Below are 24,693 nucleotides of genomic sequence, written 5' to 3'. Positions count from 1 at the left end.
TACTGATATAACATAATTATGACAACAGATCCAAGAAAAAGACATAAAAAGATTATTATGAAAAATTAGTTCAGATGGTCAAAATGTAACCCCAAATGTGGTCACTTAAGCCACTGAACAGTTATACAATCTTAAATGTAGATTAGATTAGAAATGAAATGTAGCTTAAAATATTAAATTTCTATAAAAAAAAATCATTACCTAAAATAAAATAATACAAGGTGACAGGAAGCGATTATCTAGGGTAATTTCGATTGTCAAAGACCTCTCCTTCAACCACCTGTCCATTCGCTGACCACCCCTTCGCACACGAAGGGGAGGATAGATGTTTTGTATCAACAAAACGATCAAAGGTGCATTTTTCGGTTCAGTGATTTCTCTGGTTATTATGCCGATAATAACAGTAATGGGTAATGGGATAAATTAAAATGGGAAAAAGCAATTTTTAGGGTTGTTGATTAAGCGCAATGGGGTGAATAACAAATTGCCACTCGCCAGATTAGGAAAGAATGAATAAATGTTTTTCTGATGAATATAATATATATATATATATATATATATATATATATATATATATATATATATATATATATATATATATATATATATATCGAAAAAGTCTATTGATACTTTTATAACATAATATAATTAATAAAAATAAATACATGTGGTCGTTTAATTTCAATTGAATTTGTACAGTTGCTCATTCTGTAGATTTTTGTGAGTAAAACGGAACGGCAAAACTGATAACGAATATTTGACAAAAGTTTTTAACAGCAGAGGAAAAAACTATAGTTTTTATATTGAAGGAAATACTCTGGTAGTTTCGATTTTATTCGTGTTATAAAGTTCTTGTTTAGTTAGTGCATTGAAAATATTGCTTTTTATCATGGAACGATGTCAATTAACCTTGGATGAGATGAATAGGGCTGTAGGTCTTCTTAAAGGTGGCATGCCGCAAACTAATGTATCTGAGCGCATAGGAAAGTCTCCCAAAGGGTATAAGTCGATTATGGCGACATTATGACACTGAAAGTCCAGCCGAACGTCATCCAGGACATGAGCGCAACTGCAGCTCAAAATGTTTAGTGTTAATCGTTAGAAGATAACCAATAATTACAGCCCCTGAATTGGTTAGCGATTTGCAGCGGGCACATCAGGTAACCATAGACGTGATACTGTAAGAAATCGTCTCCATGAAGTCAATCTCCACAATTGAAGGCCATTGAGATGTCCACCTATCTCCAGAGGCAATCGTGCTGCTAGATTAGAGTGGTGTGAAGAATATTAAAACTGTGATGTAAATGATTGGGCTACAGTTTTATTCTCCGATGAATCTAGATTTGGATTTCTTCCAGATTTTCGTCTAATAAAAGTGTGAAGACGATCTGGAGATGTAGAACGCTTAAGACATGTCCAGAAAGTTTACACATACAGTGGTGGTACAGTAATGGTAAGGGGTGGAATAATAGTCGGTGGCAGAACGGACCTAGTTTTTCCGGACCGCTTCCTTATAGCTCATCAGTACCTCGACACCATTCTTTAACCAATCATTCGTCCTTTTGCTGGTGCTGTTGGTCAAAATTTCCACCTCATGCATGATAATGCTCGTCCACATCTCGCACGCCTAGTAACAGTCTGGCTTGCCAACGAAAGTATTGATGTGTTGCATTAGCTATCAAAATCCCTGACCTGAATCCCATCGAGCATGTGTGAAATATCAGTATTTGTAAAGATGAAATCTATCTTCAGAAGCCATTATTTACCACTAAGAACTGAAGTCCCCATCCTCAGATGTTACCTTTTTCTTTCTTGTTGTAAGGAAAAGACGTTTGGATGCTTTCTGACGCTTTTTTAAAAAAGCTTGAAGCCTTTAACACTTGGTGTTACAGGCGCGTCTAAAGAATTTCATGGGTGGGACTGGGTGACTAATGTTGAGGTTATATGCAGAATGGGGAAGGAATGTTATATGCAGAAAGGGCCACATAATGAGAAATGAGCGTGATACGGATTGTAACAACTTGTTCTTCTGGGCAAAGTGTATGGAAAGGGAGAACCAGGGAAATGAATAATTTCTCGGCTCCAGAACCCGAGAAAATGGTTTAACAAGTCTACAACCAGACTATTCAGAATAGCTCCCAGCAAAGTAAGAATAGTTTTGTTAATCGCCAACATCCGGAAGAGATCGGAACTGTCAGAAGATGAAGGTGTTGGAATATTCTGGTGTTGGTATTTTCATCCTATAAAAAATATAAAACATCCAAATGTCCTTCTTGGTTAAGTCATCAACTAAAGAAATGGATTAGAAAAAAAAGCAGCACATAAACTGTAATAATTCTAGTGACATATACACCACTATCCTATGTCTTCAGGATTAAGATCAGAATGCGGAGATTATATTTATGTAATGGAAGAAAATATGGATATAAGAATAGTTCTAAATATTTTTGAAAATTCATTAACAGCAAGTTCATTTAGATTACCTTCTAATAGTGTATATTATGGTAAAACTACCAGATAATAACAAAAATAATATTATCAATATGTTTACCAAATATTTTGGTACAGGATATTTGAGTAAAGATCAGGATCTTCACATTCCATATAATACATACACGGATATCATTACCTATAAGAGTTGATTGAATATCGGAATATGCAGATATTCAATCAATGCTATAATATATATTATTAACGAGGTAATTGAAATGTTATGTCAGCATCCTCAAAATTATAATTAAAAGCTGATGTTGTTCCTCTTCTTTTTCTTAAGAAGCATATATTTCTAAGCAGAAGCCAGCCCTTTGCATTTGTTATTTAATCTGTCACTTAATTCTGTATTTTAGATTATTGGGAAAAAATTTTCTAATGCCAATTCACAAATATTGGGATCGGGCAAATGTTGAGAACTACTAGCAGGCATTGTATTTGAATTCCGAAATTCCAAAGTTGTTAAATTTTTTGATTTCCAAGAAATTGTATATCTCTTAGGTAACGTTCCTGCGCAAGATATATCATATTAAAAAAGGGCAACAAAATGTGATGAAATATCTTTAAATATTTGCCGCTTTCTTGTGAGAGGACACCATGTATGAGTTCTCAATGACATTAATTCAAATTTGTTGTGTTTATGTAGGAACAATATGCACATGGAATATCCCATATTCAAAATAATATAAAAACCCGACAGACCACATTTCAATACAATAGTTTTCTTAAAAGTTATAAGTATGCAAACAAAACAAGATTATATTGAATACGAGAATATGGAGTGAATACAAGAACTAATAGATCTTAATGGATAATAAAAATGGAAAAAGAATATGTTATATGAATATATACAAACAAAAAAAAATCAAAATGAAGTAATATGCGCAAGCCAGCTTTAAAAAGTCATATTGTATGTTGATAAATCACGGGTCTGAAAGCTAAAATAATCTATTCGTCAGATATAACAGTTCATCATCATCATCATGTAGCGCTACAACCCCTGGGTGGGTCTTGGCTGACTTCAACTTTTTTCCAGTTTAATAACATCACTAAGCGAAAAATTTCCAGTGGATAGCTGTACGAAGAAATAACAAAAATTATACATAATGGAGAACAAAAAAAATCTCAGATGACTGGAAAACTACCTTGATTCATAAATTGCATAAAAAGGGTAAAAAACAGATGTCAGTAACCACAGAGGAATTTAAAATTCTATCTGCCTTCCTCCGAAAAAGAACACTAGAACAGATAATACCAAAATTAGTCGAATACCAAGCCGGATTGAGAAGAATCACCATAAACTTAGAATCACTCCTGTGCATACTAGAAGAAAAAGGGCTGGAACACAAAACAAAAATATTCATAGAGCAAACACTAACAAACACAAAATCTAAGGTGAAATACATGAGAGAACTATCAGAACCATTGGATATAAATACCGGAGTTAGACAAGGAGATGTATTGTCACCATTACTATTTAACATTGTGTTGGGCGAAGTTATGGAAGAATGAGAAAATAAGCTACATGAAGAAAACTACTGGAAACACGTGAAAAAAAAAGAAGAAAGAAAAATAATCAGGAAAATCATCGGTGCTAGACAAACAGAAGATGGATATAGACTACCTAACAAAACAGTTGAAAAAATCTCAAACATAGAAATTGGCATCAGCTCAAATATAAACGAACACAACAGACAACATCTTCAGAAACAAAGTAGATCAATGGGACATAATGCCAGAGCAGACTAAGCAGAAGCAATTCAGAGAAAAAACTCGCTTCAGCATTTTATTGTAGAGAATAAAAAGTAAAACAACGCCAGTATGGAAGCTTCGCTTCAAAAATCTTTTAAAATTACTTTTGGTAGATCAATGGAGTTGGTAAATTATTGTTATTGTATAAATAATGTATCTTTAGAGAAAAGTTATAATATCAAACATTAAGGTAAAAACTTGGATTCTAAATTAACTTTTAAATATCAATTAAAGTTTTAAAGATGCTGCGATTTATTCTTAGAAATTGTAATCCGTTTTCAGTACAAACTTGAAAAAAATCGACTTTAGAGTTCATTTGGTCTGCTTCATATAATAGTGATATCTACAGTATCAAGAGAGTTCAAAATAAATTGAGGGTATGGGCTTACAAGATTGGTTTTATTGGACAACAATATACGTATGATGATATATCAGGAGCTTGGAAGAGTAAGCGCTAACTCACACAGTGGACGTTTCAAAAACAGTCTCATCTTTCTCACAAACATTTAAAGAATGCTTGTGTATATTATAAAAGCATGTTTCACCCTTCATACTCCTAAAATTCTGTAAGAAATAATATACCAACAAGGGCGAACCCACAGGCTTTCGTTGCGTTTTCGTTCAAGGTTCGCCCCTTTTCCTCTGTAACCATATCAACGCGCCGGTGTTTCTGTAGTTGGTGAGAGATGTCTCAGATATAAGCGTTGTTCTTGAGTTTTTGGGTACCATAGTGTGCTTTTTGTAGTTTTATTTACTCGTATTTCAAGAAAAAACCGACGTTACATTAGCCTTAAAGTTGTTTTATTTTTTTCTGACTTATTTTCAAAATGAACGCCGGGAAAACAAGGCAGAAGCAAAAGAAAACGGAACAATGGCTTGTTGACGTGTGTAAAACCAAACGAAACTGTGGTGAAGCGTACGTTTCAAGAAATACAAAGAAAACTGTATCTGCGCGCACAATCGGACTGCCATGTAAGTGTCGTAAAATGTGTTGAAAAGTTGGGCATGAACAATATCAATATGATTTTCAATAACTTTTGGCAAATCGGCAACTACGATAATCAAAACCAATACATTTCAAAAGAGGTAAGTTGGAATGATTGTAAAAAGTCTTTAATTACTGACAGAGCTAATAGGAAGCTTCGGACCATAGAATATAGTGTTTCAATAAATTAATGGAGAAAGAACATGTGTTTGTTGTCAGGCTTTTATTAGCATCCACGGCATAATCGAAAAAAGAGTTCGCGTTGTTTTAGACAAGCAGACCACCACAGGAACTGTGCTGGGTGATAACAGAGGGAAGCTAAGCCCAGGAAATAAAATGGTTGGATATAGAAAGCAGTTGGTCAGAGATCACATTGATTCACTTGTTACCGTTTCCAGTCACTATAGCAGAAAGTAAAGGTCCTTTTCGGAAATATATGTACCGAGTTCGTCAATTACTGGAGTATATGGAGCTTATATAGAATGGCCAAGAAACACACATCCTGAAGAACAGCCTGTGATAGAGTCCTACTATCGAAATACCTTTGTCAACGAATTCAATATAGGTGTTCAGCCTCCTTCTGTTGATGATTGTAATACCTGCACTAAGATTAAAGTTGAACTTGATGGGTTAAAGAATAGCAACGCGATTTCTCCCAGAATAACTGAATTGGATACTACACTGAAGGTTCATTTAGCAAAGCAGAAAGCTGCTCAGAATATGATGAAAAGCTACGAAAGCAATCAGGATGAAAATACTGAAGTATTGATTTACAACAAGCTTAAGCACGCCTAAACTTACCTGCAACGTACAATACTACAAAAGAAAAATGTAAACTTACAACTTAGAAATCCACAACGTTAAAACAGGAGCTTTGCGATGCGTGAAACCATCGCTAAACGCGGATCATGCGAAATAGCCAGTTTTCTTAGTTACTACTTGGAGAACTTTGTTAATAAGCATGTGAGAAAAGTTATAATTTTTAGTGATAACTGTGCCGGGCAAAATAAGAACGTAAACGTTGTTTTGTCTAACCTTCGCCACATTCATGCAAATCGCTTTGATCTTATTAAGCACGTTTTTTTAATGTCAGGGTATTCGATGATGGGATGTGATCGAGATTTTGGTTCAATTAAATTAAAGATCAAGGTCTGTGAGGTATTTTCTCAAGAACACTATATCCATTTCCTTACACACACTAAAAAAAAAAGAACAAATTCCAAGTTGTTATTGTTACGAGGAAAATGGTTAAGGATTTTAGTATTCTTCAAAAAGCAGCAACTAAATCTCAAATGTTGGGAGCTAACTTCAAGGTGTGTAACTTCAGGGTGCTCTCAAGCTTACAGATAAAAAGAAAAAGAACCTACAAGATCTTCTTGATTATGTACCCATGTCTCACAAGCGTGCTTTACAAGAAGCTATTAGTGGAGGAATTAGTACAACTGAAGTCGAAGAAACTGTGGACGATGAAAATCAAATTGAGTTGAACTAAAGCATTATTTGTGAATTTTGCAAATTATTTTACTGCTATTAGCTCCCACATAGTTTGTTAACAAAACTATGTTTATTTTTATAGAATAAAAAATATTAAACCCCTTTTCTTTTCATTTTATAAAAATCTTGCAAATCTTGCAAAATCCTCTTTTAATAACGATATACTTTTATGGGATTAGGCCACCATTATTTGTAATGATAATTACATTTAAAAAAAAACTTTTTCTTTCTTAAAAAAAAAAAAATGTAATTATCATTACAGCCAATTGTGGCTAAATCCCATAAATCTATACCTTTATCAAACATGCCACAAATAAATAGCTTCAGAACTTATTCCCTTTTAAGTTTTGTTAATAAAATAAAACTTGCTCGCCCTTACTATTCTAACATGTTTTTAAACTTTATACTCAGTTTTCCAGAAACGTGTGTTTGCAGTTCGCCTTTACGCTTCCAAGCTCCTGATATGTTCCATACTTAATATCTCGTCACTACATCATAGAAGGTTTGAAGCAGATTTAGGTTTCCTTTATAAGATTATGAATGGATATATTCAAGATCTAGAGTTACTAAGTTTACTAAGTTTTAATGTAAATACTAGAAGAACTAGTAATACTGATATTTTTAACATTTCGTTTCATACTACAAACTATGGTCAAATGAGCCGATTACAAGAATTCTAAGAACTGCAAACGAGCACAGCAATAATTTGGAATTATTTGGAATACGTACAACAACATTTAAGAAATCAGTTAAGGTTTTGAGTATATTTACCTAAGAAGCTAAGTTCCTAATTTAATTTAGTTTAATTTTAATTTTAGTTTGTTTTTATTTAACGCAACTTATGCTTTGTACAGGTTGACAGTTATATTTTTGTAAAAATGGTGTATCCGTAAATAATTAAATAATATATGACTCAACTCAATTAAATAATATATGACTCAAACAAAAACAGTCTCATATTGCGTCTCAATTTAAATATTTATTGTGATCATGTATGCTTGTTTTTGACAGTTCTGACGTTTATGTTGTTGTTCCGAGAACTACAGTACAGAGAGCTTTCCGTCGCTTTATAGAGACTGGTACATACTCACGTCGACCTGGTTTTGGCCGTAGAAGAGTTACATCGCAAAGAGATGATCATCGTTTTATTGTGATGGTACTTTTAAGAAATAGCCATTCCACTGCAATTGCTGCAAGAAACAGTCTGCAGGAGGTTCGAAATGTAAATTTAAGTGAGAGAACGGTTAGAAGACGCCTCAATGAAAGAGGAATAATGTCAAGAAGGCCGGCTATTTTTCCCGAATTACATTCCAGACAATGTAGGAATCGATTAATTTTTGCTCGACAACATCAACACTGGGATATACAGGATTGGAGACGAATTCTCTTTACTGGATGAATCGCGGTTGTGTTTGAAGTCTGGCAATGGTCGAGAGAGGGTTTGGAGACGGAGAAATAAAAGATATGCCCAAGCTGGTATGTCCCAGAGGCGAAAATTTGGCGGTGTTGGTGTCATGGTTTGGGACGGAATCTCAATTGAAGCTCGAACTAAACTTCTCTGAGTGCTCCCGATATATAGAGGATGTTTTGGCAGAAGCAGTAGTTCCATTTGGTCCATTTATTGAGAACAATTAGTGGGGGGAGGTAGGAATTAGTACTCTAGAATGGCTAGCCTGCAGCCCTGATCTGAATATCATCAAACATCTTTGGGATGAACTTCATCGTAGGGTTAGAAGTCAACCAGGCCAGCTCGAAAGTCTTGCAGAACTTCAAAACATGCTTCGTGAAGAATATGAACGTATTCCTCAAGTTTTTATTCAAAATGTGTTCCTTTCCCTTCTAAATCGTATGCAAACGGTTATTGATGTTTTAGGGCATAATACCCGACAATATTAGACAATTTTGCTTAAGTTCACTTGTAATTTTTATTGTTTGTAATTCGTTTCGATATTATACTATTTTTTTATGTAGCCTTCTAATTAAATAAATTATGCTAAGGAATCAAGCAGTAATGGCCATTTTTTGTTTTAAAAATGAAAGATGTTTAGTATACAATATGAAACAGTGCATAAAACTTCCATAAAATTCGGGTGGCCACTTTTTTTGCTGGTCAGTGTAAATGGAATATGTTCACAATCAATCATCACAAAATACCTTAAAATTATAAAACACTATTCAACATTTGCAATAGTGTTATATATCAAGTGTAGACTCTTATAATCACTTTAGTGAGATACCATTATTAGGTGCAAATATTTTAATAACATTATTAGCAGAGTTTTTAATGTTTCAACACTCATGAAGAATTATTTAATAGTGGGTTTTACCCACATCCTTGCAATAAGATAGAATTATTGAACAATATATAATTTATAACAGATCATATTTGAAATCCATAATGAAATCAATTTACATGTTTGGGAAATTTTTAAAATTTTCAGGATACTATCTAATATACAATGTGTTTCTCTAATATATGCAAAGCGTATTTAAGCAGTTCAATTTTTGATGTCAAAATATAACAATTTAACGGAAATCACTTAGATAAAATATTCTCCTTTATGAGATACAGATTATTTATTTAAAAATTTTAAAATGATGTTTCTGATGATGTTTATTTTGCAGCAAGTTCAAGTAATTTAAAACACATGAAATTGGAGCACAAAATACTTTCCCCACATAACCAGAGTTGTAAGGCGGGGTTTCTATATGTACAAATTTCTATGCAGTGCTAGTCAAAAGTCTGTCCCCCCCCCCTCGTATCTTTTGAACGGTTATTGTTATAATAGTGAAATTTGGAGGGAGGTAATAAACAGACGTAGGCTTCTCAACTAATCATAACAGGTGACGTAATAGTGACAGATGACGTTACAGCGCCACTGTGACAGATAATTTTAAATAGGACCTTATGGCAAGTGATATCTCGTTTGAAGGGTATTGAAAATACCTATTCAGTCATAATAATTTTGAGTTTAACTTCGTTGTAACAAGTTGTATCTTCGAATCTTACCACAGATTTTACTTACGGATTTTAATTTACCAATGCTCGTTTGAAAAGTATTGAAAAATCTTTTAATTTAACTTTTTCCAAAATGTTTTTCCTTGTTTGGTTAAATTTTGACAACTAATTGAAAATCATAAAATTGTGTAAGATTTCTTTCTGTTCTTCTCGACCTATAAAATAAAACTTATCCTTTGCTTTTCTCTAAATTATTTTAAAAAAGTCGACATTATAACAAAAAAAATGAGATATTGTGAGTTAAAATCGCTCCACTAGACTCTGAGATATGGCTCTTCAAATATAGGGTAAAAAGGGCTCAAGCTTAATTTTTAGGCGGTCAATAAAAATAGTTCTACGATAAGTAGACATTATTGTATACATATAGAACTACCCCCACCTAAATTTGATTGCAATTTGAGATTGTCAGGAAGAAGCTTATCTTTTGTGGTTTTGTAAATTTTTTCGTAAAAAAATTGACATTATAACAAAAAAATTAGACTTTGTGAGTTAAAATCAGTCCACTGGGCTCAGAGATACAGCTCTTCAAATCTATGGTAAAAAGGGCTATTTTTCAAGGGGCATATCTTTTCAAGGGGCATATTTCAGGCCCAGGGGCATCTAGAGGGCATCGCTTGTAGCGATGGTTCGTGAAGAATAAAAATGGACTATAAGCTGATGAATTAATGCAAATCACAGACATTGTTAGATTTGTAAAATCACAAAGACTGAACTGGCTTGGTACTTAGAAAGAATGCCAGATAATCAAGCTGTAAAAGTAATCCAGAGATGGAAACTCCAAGGAAATAAGACAAGAGGAAGGAACCATAAAAGGTAGATGAACGATGTAGAGGAAGATCTTAAAACCATGAACATCAAGCAGTGGCGAAGGCAGAATGGAAGAATATTGTAAAGCAGGCCATGACCCACAAAGGGTTGTAATACCATTAAAAGAAGAAGAAGATACTGCTTATTAATATTCTACTATGCTTCTAGTATTACCTCTTAGATCTATCATTGTTAAAGAAGATTAAAGAAGTAATTTTTCTTTCAACATAACTATTTTCAACCTTTTTTATAGACTGTTCACTACAGATTTTGTTATAAAATTTATGTTAAATCCAATAAAGATCAGGCAAGGATGAGGTTTGCTGAACACAGCAATAGAAGGACATACTACCTACAACTTTAAATTCTCTTTGCTCAGAGATCTTTTATTTATAATGAAAAACAAAATTAAATAAGCTTCCCTTATTAGTCAAAAATGATTTTTACAAATTCCAAAGGAAGGTTAAAAATCACTTATCCAGAAAGGTCTATTATTTACATTTAATTTTTTCATTAATACTACTTAAATCTTGTAATGGATTGATCAAATTACAGGAAAATGCATAAGATTTATGCATGAGTTAAAAGAAATGTAAGGAGACAGAGATCTTTGGAGAACAGTATATGATATCACAATGACCACTACACTTCCTCCAGAGGGTCAGGACTGAGGAGAGATCTTAATATCAGTATGTTTATGTTTTTTTTATTATTATTGTTTTCTTTGCTTATTTGTAATCTTTTTGAAATGATTTACATATTTATTAGTAACAATGTAGCATTGTCAATATAGTCTATCTTTGACTTATCTTTGACAACAAAGTATATTTTGATTGATTATAAGAAAAACATTTCTGGTGTTATATTTTTTTTATAATTGTATATTTACACTCTACTCTACAAATAATGAAGTAATAAACAAATTTGTTGATGCTGATATCTTGTGAGATAGCTGATCCCAGTGGCAGCTCACCAGTATTTATCTAATTAGATCTGGCCAGTTTCTCTTGGATCTTCTTTCTATTACTTGTTGGTTGGACAGTCTTCTATCCAGTTATTGCACTTTACAGCTCTTGACTGAATCAAATATTTGACAAATTGAATTTTGAGATCTTTATATATGGTTTGATTTGAGATATAACATGATTGATTGATCATAGAGTGGAGTATTTTGGACTGGTATGTATGTAATATTTTTGTATCTGATGGCTTTGCACAGCCCTATATGTCCAGATAGGTTTCAGGATCCCTTTTTATATGATTATTTTACTTTCAATTGATAACTGTGATTGTCTTTTGATTAGCCAGTTCATTTGTCTAGTTTTAAGAGTTAATTGTTGTTTCTCTGCTTTAAAATAGTCTCTCCAAATGTTTGATCCACACAAAGTCCAAGATATTTTACCACCAGTTTGATTGGTATGTGGTTTTCACTGAAGAAAGTTTGTGGTACATTGCAATGTCTTCATTGTAAATGTAGTTTTGTTGATTTAGTGTTATTAACTTTCTACACTTGTTGAACCACTGCTGTAGTGTATTAAGGCGGTTTTGTAAGTTTTGAACAGCATGTACAGGATCATTGTGGGTAGCCATGATTGCAGTATCATCTGCGAATATAGATAGCATTGTATTGTTATCTGTTAGTAGGACTGTTGTGCAGATAAGGTAAAGAAAGGGCCCTAGCACACTGCCCTGTGGTACTGCAGAGATGATTAGCTTCTAGTTACTTACTGTATTGCTTATTTCGATTTGAAAGCACCTATCTTGTAGGTGAGATTTTAATAGTAGATACATTTGAGTCAGAATTACTTCTTCATCTTATATAGTAGTCATTCATGTCATAGTTTGTCAAAAGCTTGTTGTAAATTCAGGAATAGAGAGGCACAGACCTTTTTTGCTGCATGCGTAATGTGGTAATGTGGACTAGGTGTAAATACATAAATAAGAAATAACAAATTCCAATGAACTTCATGCCCAATTGGTACTCTATATACATAAGTAATTTGCCTGTTAATTGTAGAAGTGGATGGTAAAATTCCTAGCTGTAGAGCTATGTGAATGATTTAAAGGATATCAATAAAAATTTTCAGAAAAGCAATCTTCTCTAGTGATTTATGACAGTCAACACCCTGCAGTTAGATTACATCCATAAGAAGAGAGTAAAAATCATGAGGCTTTGAGCAATTCCTACTTTAGTTTTTAGGTTTTAATATGTTTCCAATAATGAATTAAGTATTATATAATCATAGAGGTGATGTAAGCAGCTTGGCCATTTGAATTTAGTGGAAAATATAATTTAGAAGATCTAAATAAGCAGTACAAAATGAATTACTGCCAACAAATGATTATGAAAGAATGCATATTACTTAAAGATGCAAGCTCCCCATTTAGAAATTGTTATGAAACAAACAGTGATATCCTTTCAAACATTTCACAGTTTTTAAATTAGTTGAATAAAAACTAGAATGTGACATTAGTATTTAAAGTAATATAATAATAAATTACTGAATAAATACCAGTACATGTATAAACAAGTCCCTATTTTGAAATGAACTTGATTATAAAATTCAATTTGCTAAAAAACAGCAACCTAAATAAGAATTGATCAAAAATATTCATCTCTGATTATTATTTGATGACACCTAGTAAGAACAGAAAGAAGATAATAGGAAAAAAATAGAGGATAAAAGAAGAGAAATGAGAAACAAAAAGTTTTGTGTTATTGCCTTAGACTTATCAAACATTGAAAGAGGAAATTGTCAATTGAACCACTAATTATTTGTTACTTTTTTTGAGCATAGGTTGAACAACACTTTGAATATTTCTATAATATGCAAGTACTTAATTATATTAAATCGGTTTTGTGTAATTATATTATGTAACTATGTTAGTACCATTGTAATGAACAGCATGAAGTTGTTGGTTTATTATAACAACTGTTTAAGGGAGAGAGACAAGTTTTGATCTTTGATACATTTTCTTGTAATATTTTATGACTGTCACTCAAAGTTCTCCACAAATAGTTCAAAAAAATACAATATCAGGACTATGCAGTACCTAATAAGGATTTTAATAAAATGTACACCTTAGGCTGTTACACTTAAAGTATAAAAAGTATTACTGTCAAATATAGTTACATTTACCTTATGAATTTTAAAATGTTTAAAACTTATCTTTTACAATAAATGCTTCACATTAAATAACTATAAAGTAAAATAATATTAAGTGACCAAATAAATCTATAAAAAAAAACATAACAATATGACAAACAAAAGCAAACATTGACTTCCTACTTAACATAAGGCAAGAGCACTGAAGCTATTGGAAAATTTCCTTGATAAACTTAATCATAACTGATATTTTATTAAATTGTATTGATGTAAACTGGAGCTACTTCTGCATTATCAGCTTTGTACCAATATTTATTTACATACCACATAAGATATCAACAGAATGATTTATTTATACTATATGTATCACATCAATCTTTAATGTATCACAGACTTGTTTTTCAACAGATTATTAACCTTCCACAAGAAGGTAATGCTCTTCGAAATTATAAAATTTGTAAATGAACTTTTTTGTCCCAAATATTCTACTAATGCATTAAAACAATGTATTCATAATCTCAAACACCTGTTGATTCAAAAATTTTGAAAAATTGAACTTTTGCCTAAATTTGATCAAGTTATCTGGTTTTTATTATTTATTTTATTGGTTTAGAAATCATATCAGTAGTAGACCTAGTTTTTGATGTCAAGTCAAAAAGATTGGTCCTCCCCCTATTTTAATATTTATTCAATTTAAGCCCATGAACATATTTAACCTTAAATTACTTGTATATCTTCAGATAGATCAAAAAGAACATTCATTAAAGTCTCGTTAAAATCAATTCCCAGTATCATTATTTTGATAAAACAGTCAATTTTAAAATAACACTATATATATATTTTTATATTGCTTACTTACCTAAAATAGCTTGTATCGCTAAATCTGCTGCAAACGAATCCATTATTCGTTATCTTAACACTAATACACAATCATCGTCAATATTTTTCAAAACAAAAACCACCTGTTTCACATCTCTATTAAATTTTCACAAGTTTTAAAAGTTTTCATGTTCTCCTTAACACGTTTTTTGACAGTTCCACTTATCTACTTCATACAACTGACATTTACCAACAACTTTTGACATTTCATAATAAACTTGAATGTTTACTTTTTTTAAATGTTGGTTCGCCTGAAACATCTTCAGACAAATTAGGCCTGCATAGCAATAGGCTAGAAATCCAATGTTGCGAATAATAATTTGAATATTATATTTAACAATTATTATAAAATTATTTAAGCAAAATGTATTATTATTTACTATTATTATTGAAAATTAACCACAATTTCAGTTTAAAACACGTTGATTTTGACGTTTATTTCCACTTTGAAAATCGTTTTCAAAATACAAATTAAAGTTTCGTATGTGGAAGTCGAAACGTCAAAATAAACGTGTTTTAAACTGAAATTGTGGTTAATTCCCAATAAAAATAGTAAAATAAGATTAGAATGCGACAACAAAATAGCTTAACAAATGTATAATTTCAAAATGGCATTATAATGTCCCACCAAAAAATTAATTTATTTTTAATTTTATTTATTCGCACTATAAATATAAATTAATGAAATTATAAGTGCCTGGATTTTTATTAAAAATAAAGAATAGATAATAAATAACATCATTGTATGTTGTGTGTTGTGAACAGATTATTGAGTTTAAAGTTGATTTTTTTATATATTTATAATTAATGGACACTATTCATATGGATTGAACATTTTTGGAGTATTTAATATGTTCATTGATAAATTTTTGTTAATATCTAAATTTATTCAATGTATCTAAACTCAGACATATTTCACTTTTAACGCATGTGTATTAAATTTTCTGACACTTCATTCACAAAAACTAATTTATTGATTATCAGTGTATAGAACATTCAAATGCACATGCAAGAATCTGTCATAAATTGAACTACTTGATAGGGTGTTTTCAGGTCACATGACACATTGCTATGTTTTGAACGGAGTTTAAGAAGGACTGAAGATTGACCTACTACCAGCTGTTTACAATTTACGTGAATGTGATTAGAGAATGGCCGCTAGTTCTTGCCCAATTTTCAAAAAAAGACATTCGGAAATGGTTAATATGTAAACAAAACCAGTTGGATTAGATATTTTGAGATAGCAGTGCAGCATGTAAAGTAAAACATAGCTTTTAAGATCAACGTATATACGTTGTAAAAACAAATAAATACATTGGTTTCTTTGATTACACAGATCAAAAATAGCCCAATATTTTCCATGTAAGTGTTCTGAATTTTATTCTAGGCTTATTTAGAAAAGTAATTATTTACTCATATTTAATGTTTTCATTTTATAGTTAATGTGTAGGAGTAGAATCGTATAGGTTATGTATTTGTGTAAGTTTTGATAAAATTTTATTGCTATATTATAATGAAATTCTCTAAAAGTATAACATAAAAACACAATTAAAATTTTATTTAGTTTTAAAGTAAATAATTATTATAAAGGTTTTACTGGAAGACTATGTTTGTTTTTCTTATCAATTAATATAAAACTTGTCATCAAGGATAAAGTCCTAGTATATACTGTATTTAAAGTAGTTATTTCCTTTGTCTACAGGTAAAAAGTCTTTATTTTGAAAATTAAACAATAATAATTACTATTGCACAAAGACCACAACCCTGCTGTTAAAAGGTGAATCATCAGTTAATGACTTCTGTGTAAAATATATATGAAATAATCATTGAAATTTGTTATTTTGTCAGCAGAATGTTATTCATTTAATAGGTTTAATATATCCATTTTCAGTGTAGGTTTACTATTAGATATCATGTACTAATGTACCTGTATAGCTTTAAAAAATATTAATTTAAATAATTAATTTTAAATTTTTTCTAGGCTAATAATCTCAGTATGTTTAAACCATGTATCAATAAATAAGTATGTAGATACCACAGTTTTTACAGTAAAAATAATATTTAACTACTAATATAGTCACCACAAACAATTATTTAAAATATATATGTTATAGCTGTTACAGGAAAACAAATATATCTCTTTTTTAGTAAATTTGGGGAATTTTATCTAATTGCAAAGTATATTCATGTAAATGATGATAAATTCTAGATAAAAGTGATACATTTGCAAGAATTAGGTCGTTATTTGATACAATGCATAGAAAATTTAAAGCAATTCATCGCTTTCACACACAATTTTGTTATGAAGAAAAAATTATTGGCTGGCTACTTTATAATTGCTTTGACAAAAATATTCAATGTTCTTTTCATTTTAGATAATAGTCTATATATTTAGAATATTTTTTGTTATATGCTCTATACATATACGATTATAATTCAGAAATCAAAAATTCTTGTACTGATACTAGGTATTAAAACTATTATTTTTCATAATAATTTTACCACCCAAAATTATCATTTTATTTGTAGTGGTTACTCCCTTTTTAAATGAACATTCCAAATAATCAATTATTCTTGTCTTACTATGTTTTAAAACTTTTTCATCAACAGTTAGTAGCCACTGTCCTAGTTTTTATTCTAAATCATTTTTAGTATTTACTACTAACACTACACTATCAGCATAGATCAAATACCAGAGGATATTACCCCATAGTTTCCCTGTTATGTCATATATCACTTGAGAATAAATAGAGGCTAAGATTTCAGCAACCCTACTTTCACACGAAATTTATCATACATGTATTTCACAATCTAACTTCTTTCCTATTGAGTACCCAGCATAAAATCTCTTTCTAGTCTAGCACATGATTCCTCATGATCAATGTATACAATATGAGCATTTGTTTTTTTTATTCTTTATTCTTGTATTCTTTCATTGGCTGCCTTATAATGAAAATTGCACTTGTTGCAAAACTGATATTGGATAATGGTTAGATCAGTTTTGGATATCTTGAACTAGATATTGAATAGATATCTTGAAGTTTACAATTAAAACAAAGTGTGACCTGTTGAAGAAACTGACTGAAAAAAAAAATGATTAACACTAAACATTATTGGAAAAATATCTTCCGCAATAGCTTATATTCCCCCCTCTTGCATTAATGAGACCTTGAATGTTATGAGACATAAGTTCAATTAAATTGTGGGATCATTATTGTTTAAATTTGTAAATACTCAGTCTAGAAAGACATTATAACTATTAGGTAAAATATTAATGTGAGACATGTTGAAATAACTAAAAGAATTGGCCAAGTACACAGCAGTAGAGTCATCAGGGCATTCAACATTTAAACCAAAGTTGTCATTATCCCATGAAGTATTTGGTAAATTATAATCACCACACAGTAGCAAGTTTTCAAACTTCTCCATAACATATTCAACTAAATTGCATTGCAACATTTAGGTCGGATGATGGAGGGATATAAATTCCACCCAAAACTATGCACTTATTGTTAATTTTCAGTAATATAAAAATGGGTGCTGCTTCACAATCAGGAATTATTACTTTCTGCACATTGATGTCATTTTTAACTGCAATTAACACAGCTCCACCCTTAGTTTTTCTGGTAGAAACAGGATTGGGGTCATTTCTAAACACGTTATAACCAGTAAAGACAACTTTTTTGATAATTCTTGAGAAGAAATATATTTTTTTATATGTTTTCTTGTATATGTAAATACAATGTTCATTAACTAGTCATAAATTATTATGTGATGTCATATATGGCTGTAATTGGTACTTATTAATATTTTAGCACATCTTCTGACATATTCCTTTCTACTCTTACCCTATTTTTAAATATCGAAGTAATAATAGATCACACTTTTTAAAAAACGGATATTTTAAAGCCAAATCTGCATGATTTTTTTTTAATTCTTGGAAATTTCCTTCCTCAAATGTGTATGCTCTATTTTTTCTGAATTAAATTTCGGGTTCAATATAATTTTGTAGATTTATTTTTGAGAATCCCTCTCCAGTAAAATAATTATTCTTATAATATATGAATCACACAATTTACAGCAATTTGTGTGCTCATTATACAGAGCTGGCCACTCAAAAGAATCCACCCTAATATTTGGCAACATTCATTTGATTGTGTGAAAATACTAAAACAGGTTGATTTTTATTTCAAAATGATCATTTTTGAATTGTATAAGACATCTGTAATCTGTCAACACGACAATATTCATCTGTAAGATGTCCGTCCCCTTCAAGCACATTGACTTCACTTTTCATAGTAGTCAGCAAAGAACCAACCAGATGTAAAATAGAAATTGATGGCATCAGTATTGAACAAGTAATGGAAATAAAATACCTGGAAATTACACTATCTAGCCATGGTGACTTGGACAAAGAAGTGAGAGATCAGGTACAAAAAGCAAATAGAGTGGCAGGATGCGTTAATAACACTATATGGCGAAACAGACATATTAACACTGAGATGAAGTCAATAATTTATAAAGCCAGTGTAAGACCAATAATGACATATGCTCGGCACAGCCACAATGCAAAGGCAACTGGAAACTGCAGAGATGAGAGTACTGAGAAGAATTACAAGAAATATGCTGGGAGATCGAAAGAGAAGTGAAGACATTAGAAGAAAATGTAACGTACAGTGTATAAATGAATGGACACAAAATAGAAAAAAAGAATGGAATAACCACATAAGCAGAATGGAGGAGACCTGTGTCGTCAAATAGCAAGAGATGTCACCAATCGGCAGAAGAAGTATCAGACGACCACACAATAGATGGAGTGACAACCTTCCATAGAGGTATTAATCTGCCAATGAACAAGCCCAATTGCTTATAAAGAGGAAGAAGAAGAAGAAGATTATTTGTTCTTCAGACTCCAAAGACTTATTAGAATTTGCAAGGAAGGTGATAAATTTCTGGAGTTGACAGTTTGACACTGGTACTTTTGCATCTTTGGTCAATATTGTCTTTGTTGGTCTGAACATAAATTAGATCTGTCATATTTTTACTAAACTGTAAGAAAGGTTTTTTATTGTTGTTCGATATTTTAATTAACTCTTTTTGAATGTATATATCGTTTGGTTTCCCTTGGAGCATATCTGTTCCATTCCAATGTTTTTCTAGATGAACCAACCAACAAACAGGGATACACACAAAAGATATAAATGTGTTCTGAAAATAGCGACATAAAACAAAGCATAATCTTTAGTTATGGTTATGGTACATTGGGGCAGGGCCTATAAGGACCTTGTATTTGACATTTATAGGGCCCAGGCTGCTCCGGACTGCTATAGTCAGCAGGGGATCCTAATCTGAGCTCTTTTTGCTGTTCCAAATGTCTAATCTTTTAGTTACCTTGTAGCCTCACAGAAAGCCACAAGTCTCATTAAGGGTAACTCCCTCATTTGACTCAGTTGCATAAAGACTCCTCGTTACAAAGACGACACCGTGGGCCATCCGCCAACCCAAACAGATGAAGGTGCCGCCTGAGTCTACATTGTTGTAGATGGAGTACAGTGTGTGATGTGTGTATGTATATCAATTGATATAAAGTGGACTGAAAACAGTTTAGCTCTTTTACCATTAAAATATAATACTTCTTGATCTTATGATTTTTTAACATACATATTATTTTATTGGGAATAAGCTACAATTGAAGGTTAATAAGTTTATTGACGTTTCAACTTCCACTTTGGAAATCATTCTCAAAATACAAACATTAATAAATTAAACAAATTTTGCTTCAGAACATTATTTTTAACAGTATTTATGACAAGTTAGGAAGGTTGCATACTTCCTCCACCATGTTTTTACAATAATCTAATTCTGCGCGTTGATCCATGCGCCTACAATCCGCATCCTAACAACCAGAGGCGTGCGAATAAGAAACAAAATATGATATCTAAAAATAAAAAAATAAATGGAATAATAACCTTAACACAGTGGCCGGTAAGAAGTTGTAAGACTTTTGGATGGTCCCACTATGTAAAGCCTAGCCTGTCTCATACCTCCACCACTGACCCAGAGGTCCTGGAACCTCCACAGAAGAAACTCTTTGAGACTACCCCGACCAGTACTGAAGGGCACTCCGATCACAGATTAGGGTCCCACAGAAGCGTAATCTTACTAATAAACACATTATTACAGTTAAGAAGCTACGATACTAAGTGTTTCGAAGCAACATTTTCTCGAATACTCTTATGCGCATAGTTAGACAGAATGACACAATATTGTAAGAAATAAAAATACACATCAACTGTTCCTATCTGGTTTTCTCCAGAGTTTAAAAAAACAATAAAAAAAAAGAAAATGCATAAAAATATCTAAAATCTCAATTACTTGCTGACTATAATGAGTTTTCTTTATTACAAGCTAACTGTAAACAACTGAAAGAACTGCCTTTTAGACACTGTATCTCAGATAAAAGACCTAGGTGTTGTGCTCAATTCCAGCTTATCCTACATCCCCCATATCTCATCTGTTTTCTCAAAATTACTTCAACTTTTAGGGTTTATCAAACGTTGTGCTAAAGACTTTCTAAATATCCCATCCATAAAAATTTTGTATTGTTCACTTGTGAGACCCCACCTAGATTACTGTTTATGTGTTTGGTCTCCTCACTATAACACCCATATTCAAGCTATTGAGAGAGTTCAACACAAAATCTTAAGATTGGTTGCATTTAAACAAAACCAGAGGATTGAAGAAATTAACTATTCAAATATGGAAAGGCCCTCAACATAACTTCTCTCCAAATCTGACGCATGCACGAAGATATCACTATGTTTTATAGTATACTGCACTCTATTATTTTTGGTCCTCAACCAGTAGACAAACAAGGCTAAATCAACCCTTTTATGTTAGATCTCATCGCACAAACTACAGACACAATTCCTTCACGTCTAGAACAGCAAGGTTTGCTAATCAATATTCCCAAAGGTTGGATTGTCATAGTATTCCAAAAGAATTTAAAGCTCAGCTTAAGAACTGTGTTAGCTTGATGTCCTTGTGTTTTGTACATTCTTTGTTAATGTTTGTTATTTACTGTTCCTACTTTTATTTTTTGTATGATTAAAATTTTTAAATTTAATTTGGGTAGGTTACGTTAAGAATCTTCTGTAATTTATCAATAATGATTACATTTTATTTTAATTGGGCGATAAATAAATAAATAAACTATTGTTACGCAGTATACACTGTTGTTTCAGTACCTATAAAAAATGTTGTAATAGAAAATATGTCTTCAATTATCTCTATAATTTTCTAGTTGTTTTTTTTTGTATTGCATATTTTATTTGTGCTGTGAGAGTTTCATTCTGATCAGATGATTACTTTTGGGACAATATTTAAAATACTTGATACACAGTAGTTATTTCTCTTATACTTAAAAAAAAACTATAACCTATTTTTTTGATTATTGTAGGTTGCAATAGAACATATGCTCAAATATAATGGAAGATATAACGACAACACCGCCAAAAAAGGAAAGAATCTTTCCTAGACTAGATCTGTCAGACCAGTCAACATTAACTGCTGCAGAACAACCAGTTTTAATAGTTCAGTCGCCGAAAACTCCGACTCTTTCTAAAAAATTAAAGGCTGTTAGCCTCGATTCAGATCCACCAGCTCAATCGACGAGCCTCGAAGTGTCCCGGGATGTATTTTCCATGCCAAACACCCCGAAGAGGCAAATCAAACAAAAACTCTCTTGTGATTTTGAAGATGGACCACATAAGTCAATGTTAGCCCCCAGCTTGAATTCGAATTTAAAGAAATTTGCGTCAAATACCAGCATTTCAGGTAAATATTGATTTATTAGCCAAAATCAACCAAGAATGTAAAAAGTTATTACTATTAAAAAAATTGAATAGAAATCAATTTTATTTATAACAATTGAATAAAAAATGAAGGTGAAATAGACAGTTAAGTGAAAATAAAATTTAAAAATCCAAAATAAAAACAAATTCGGATAAGTGTTGACTAAACAGAAATACTTTATGTGAAAAACGCAAAAAATGCAAAAAGCACTACATTCTGTTTTTACTATTACACTACGATTCAATAAATTTTCAAGTGCACATAGATACATATGTTTCTCCACCTTTCTGACCAGTGTTCTTGTAAGTTTTGGTTGGTAATTTCCACTGAACTGTTAAGGCCTTTTTACTATCTATTTGGAATCAAATTCTCCAAGAAAATTCATTCTATCCCCCGTATCCCTTTTATCCTAACCACACCCATATATTTAATTTTGTAAACTAGCTGTTTCTGATGTTTATATACTTTAAGTAAATCCATATGCAAATTTTCTCTCATTACATATTTTCAGGATCACAAACTCTGAAAACCTTACCAGAAGTAATGACACTACACGATTTTTCCGATGGACCCGTCACAGTGCCAGTAAAAATCAAAGCCAAAGGACTCTTAGAGCGTCGTGGATCAAATGCCAGCCTCACAATCGATTTGGGTTCTAACCCTAGTATTGCCGACGTTAAACCTGTTGCGTTTAATAGGCTCAACACAGCAAAAAGTGTCTCCAACCTCAACTTATCAACGTTTGATTCGGATAAAAGTTGCAGTTGCTTAAAAAAGTGCGAAGCTCACGTTGTCACGAAGTCCTCTATCGAGAGAAGAAAATCGCAAGAGGCATGTGGAAACTGTACCATTTATGAATCTGTTCCAAGCATTATGAATAGCTGCAAGGTTTGTATAACAGACTACTTAATTCGAACTTTTATTAACATTTATTTAAGCTTATATAAGTTTTTGAACTGTGTAAACATTTACTTTCTAACTTTCTAAAGCCATCTTCAGAGCTATGCTACAATAGAACACTGATATAAAATAATTACAATACTGAAATAAAATACATCAAGTTTTTAAAAGTATCACTACTAAGGATTCTCCATCTCAATTGCAATTATAAAAATCTTTTTAAATTATTGTGGGAGACTTTAGAGGAAGAAGAGTGACCTCATGCAATCTTTTAAAAATTTATTCTATTTTTTTTAACATTTTTTTGTAATCAATAATTTGACAAGTTATTCTTCATTGCAACAAGAAAAATGTTTATACATGGCTGATGGCTAAGAGACCTCGTGTCTTACCTCCTATCGTTTCTTATTCTGAAGCATTTGTTTTACGTCTATTATACCTCTGTTTCTTCTTTTTTTATCACTATGAGTATCCAGGAAAATTTCCTGAGGCTTTAAAGTTACAGTTGAGGCTTACAATTTATTCAGATATGTTATATGTATACTTAAGATTCGTTTAAATACAAAATGTTTTCTTATTATCAGATTGTCAAATGCCAACAACCAAAACGTTGCAGTTGCTGCACCAAAACCAGGAGGAAATCTTTATCTAATGAAAACCTCTATATTCCACCTTGCGGATTTTGTCAAACAGGCGCTTTGAAGGAATGTACAGGCACATCTAAACATTGCAAGGGATACAGAAAGGCCTATTATCCCCGACAACCTGATCTGGAAACGACGCAGTTGTTGTCGGAGGATTTCAAGATGCATTTAGAGAACGTCCACTATCTCGAGACCGCTGGGAATTTGCTGACAGTTGAGGAGCTAAAAAGAGCTTGTGAGGTAACAAATTTTTTGAAATATTAGTTTACCTTGGAGTTTATTTTTCATGGGTTTTTTTTGCTTTACTAAATTTATGATAAGTTAAATTGTATTTTCGAGAAAGAACACTTTAAGAATACTATTTAAAATCTTCAATAATATCTATGACACAGGCAATCTTCCAAAAGATTGCCTGTGTCATAGATTCCAAAAGAATCATAAGGATATCATGGACGGGCAAGATAATCATCGAGGCTACTACGAATAATGGGGAAAGAAATACAAGTGATGTATACGATTAAAAGAAGAAAGTTAGAATATCTCGGACACATAATTAGAAACGGCACTAAATACTGATTACTGAAAATAATGTTAAAATAATAATAAATAATGAAAAGAAATGTTAAGTCGAAACTTAAATTTTTTGGAAAATGTATTTAGACATTTTATCGCAATAGGTTCATTGACAGATATAATTATCATTACTCCGATAAAAATCTTCATTGCTCCAGAACAGGTGGTCGTTGAATATTTGGAGAGACA

At 31.7% G+C, this 24,693-nt stretch overlaps 1 protein-coding gene and 1 pseudogene across 1 annotated transcript in view; one reads left to right on the top strand and one right to left on the bottom strand.

The window, feature by feature from the left end:
* Positions 1 to 14,704, bottom strand: part of LOC140437577 (E3 ubiquitin-protein ligase TRIM37 pseudogene) — a 40,866-nt pseudogene extending 26,162 nt beyond the window's left edge.
* Positions 14,705 to 15,535: 831 nt separating this feature from the next.
* Positions 15,536 to 24,693, top strand: part of LOC140437574 (uncharacterized) — a 32,413-nt gene continuing 23,255 nt past the window's right edge. Inside the window, exons 1-4 of the mRNA XM_072527177.1 lie at positions 15,536 to 15,895; positions 21,993 to 22,369; positions 22,899 to 23,275; positions 23,872 to 24,171. Of these exons, the coding sequence (XP_072383278.1) occupies positions 22,021 to 22,369; positions 22,899 to 23,275; positions 23,872 to 24,171 (1,026 nt within the window). The 5' untranslated portion in view covers positions 15,536 to 15,895; positions 21,993 to 22,020. The remainder of the gene's footprint in view (positions 15,896 to 21,992; positions 22,370 to 22,898; positions 23,276 to 23,871; positions 24,172 to 24,693) is intronic.

The sequence above is a fragment of the Diabrotica undecimpunctata genome, chromosome 3 (assembly GCF_040954645.1).
Source record: "Diabrotica undecimpunctata isolate CICGRU chromosome 3, icDiaUnde3, whole genome shotgun sequence".
Lineage (NCBI taxonomy): Eukaryota > Metazoa > Arthropoda > Insecta > Coleoptera > Chrysomelidae > Diabrotica > Diabrotica undecimpunctata.
The sequence above is the reverse complement of the archived record's forward strand: the minus strand, read 5'-3'. Positions and strand labels throughout refer to the sequence as shown.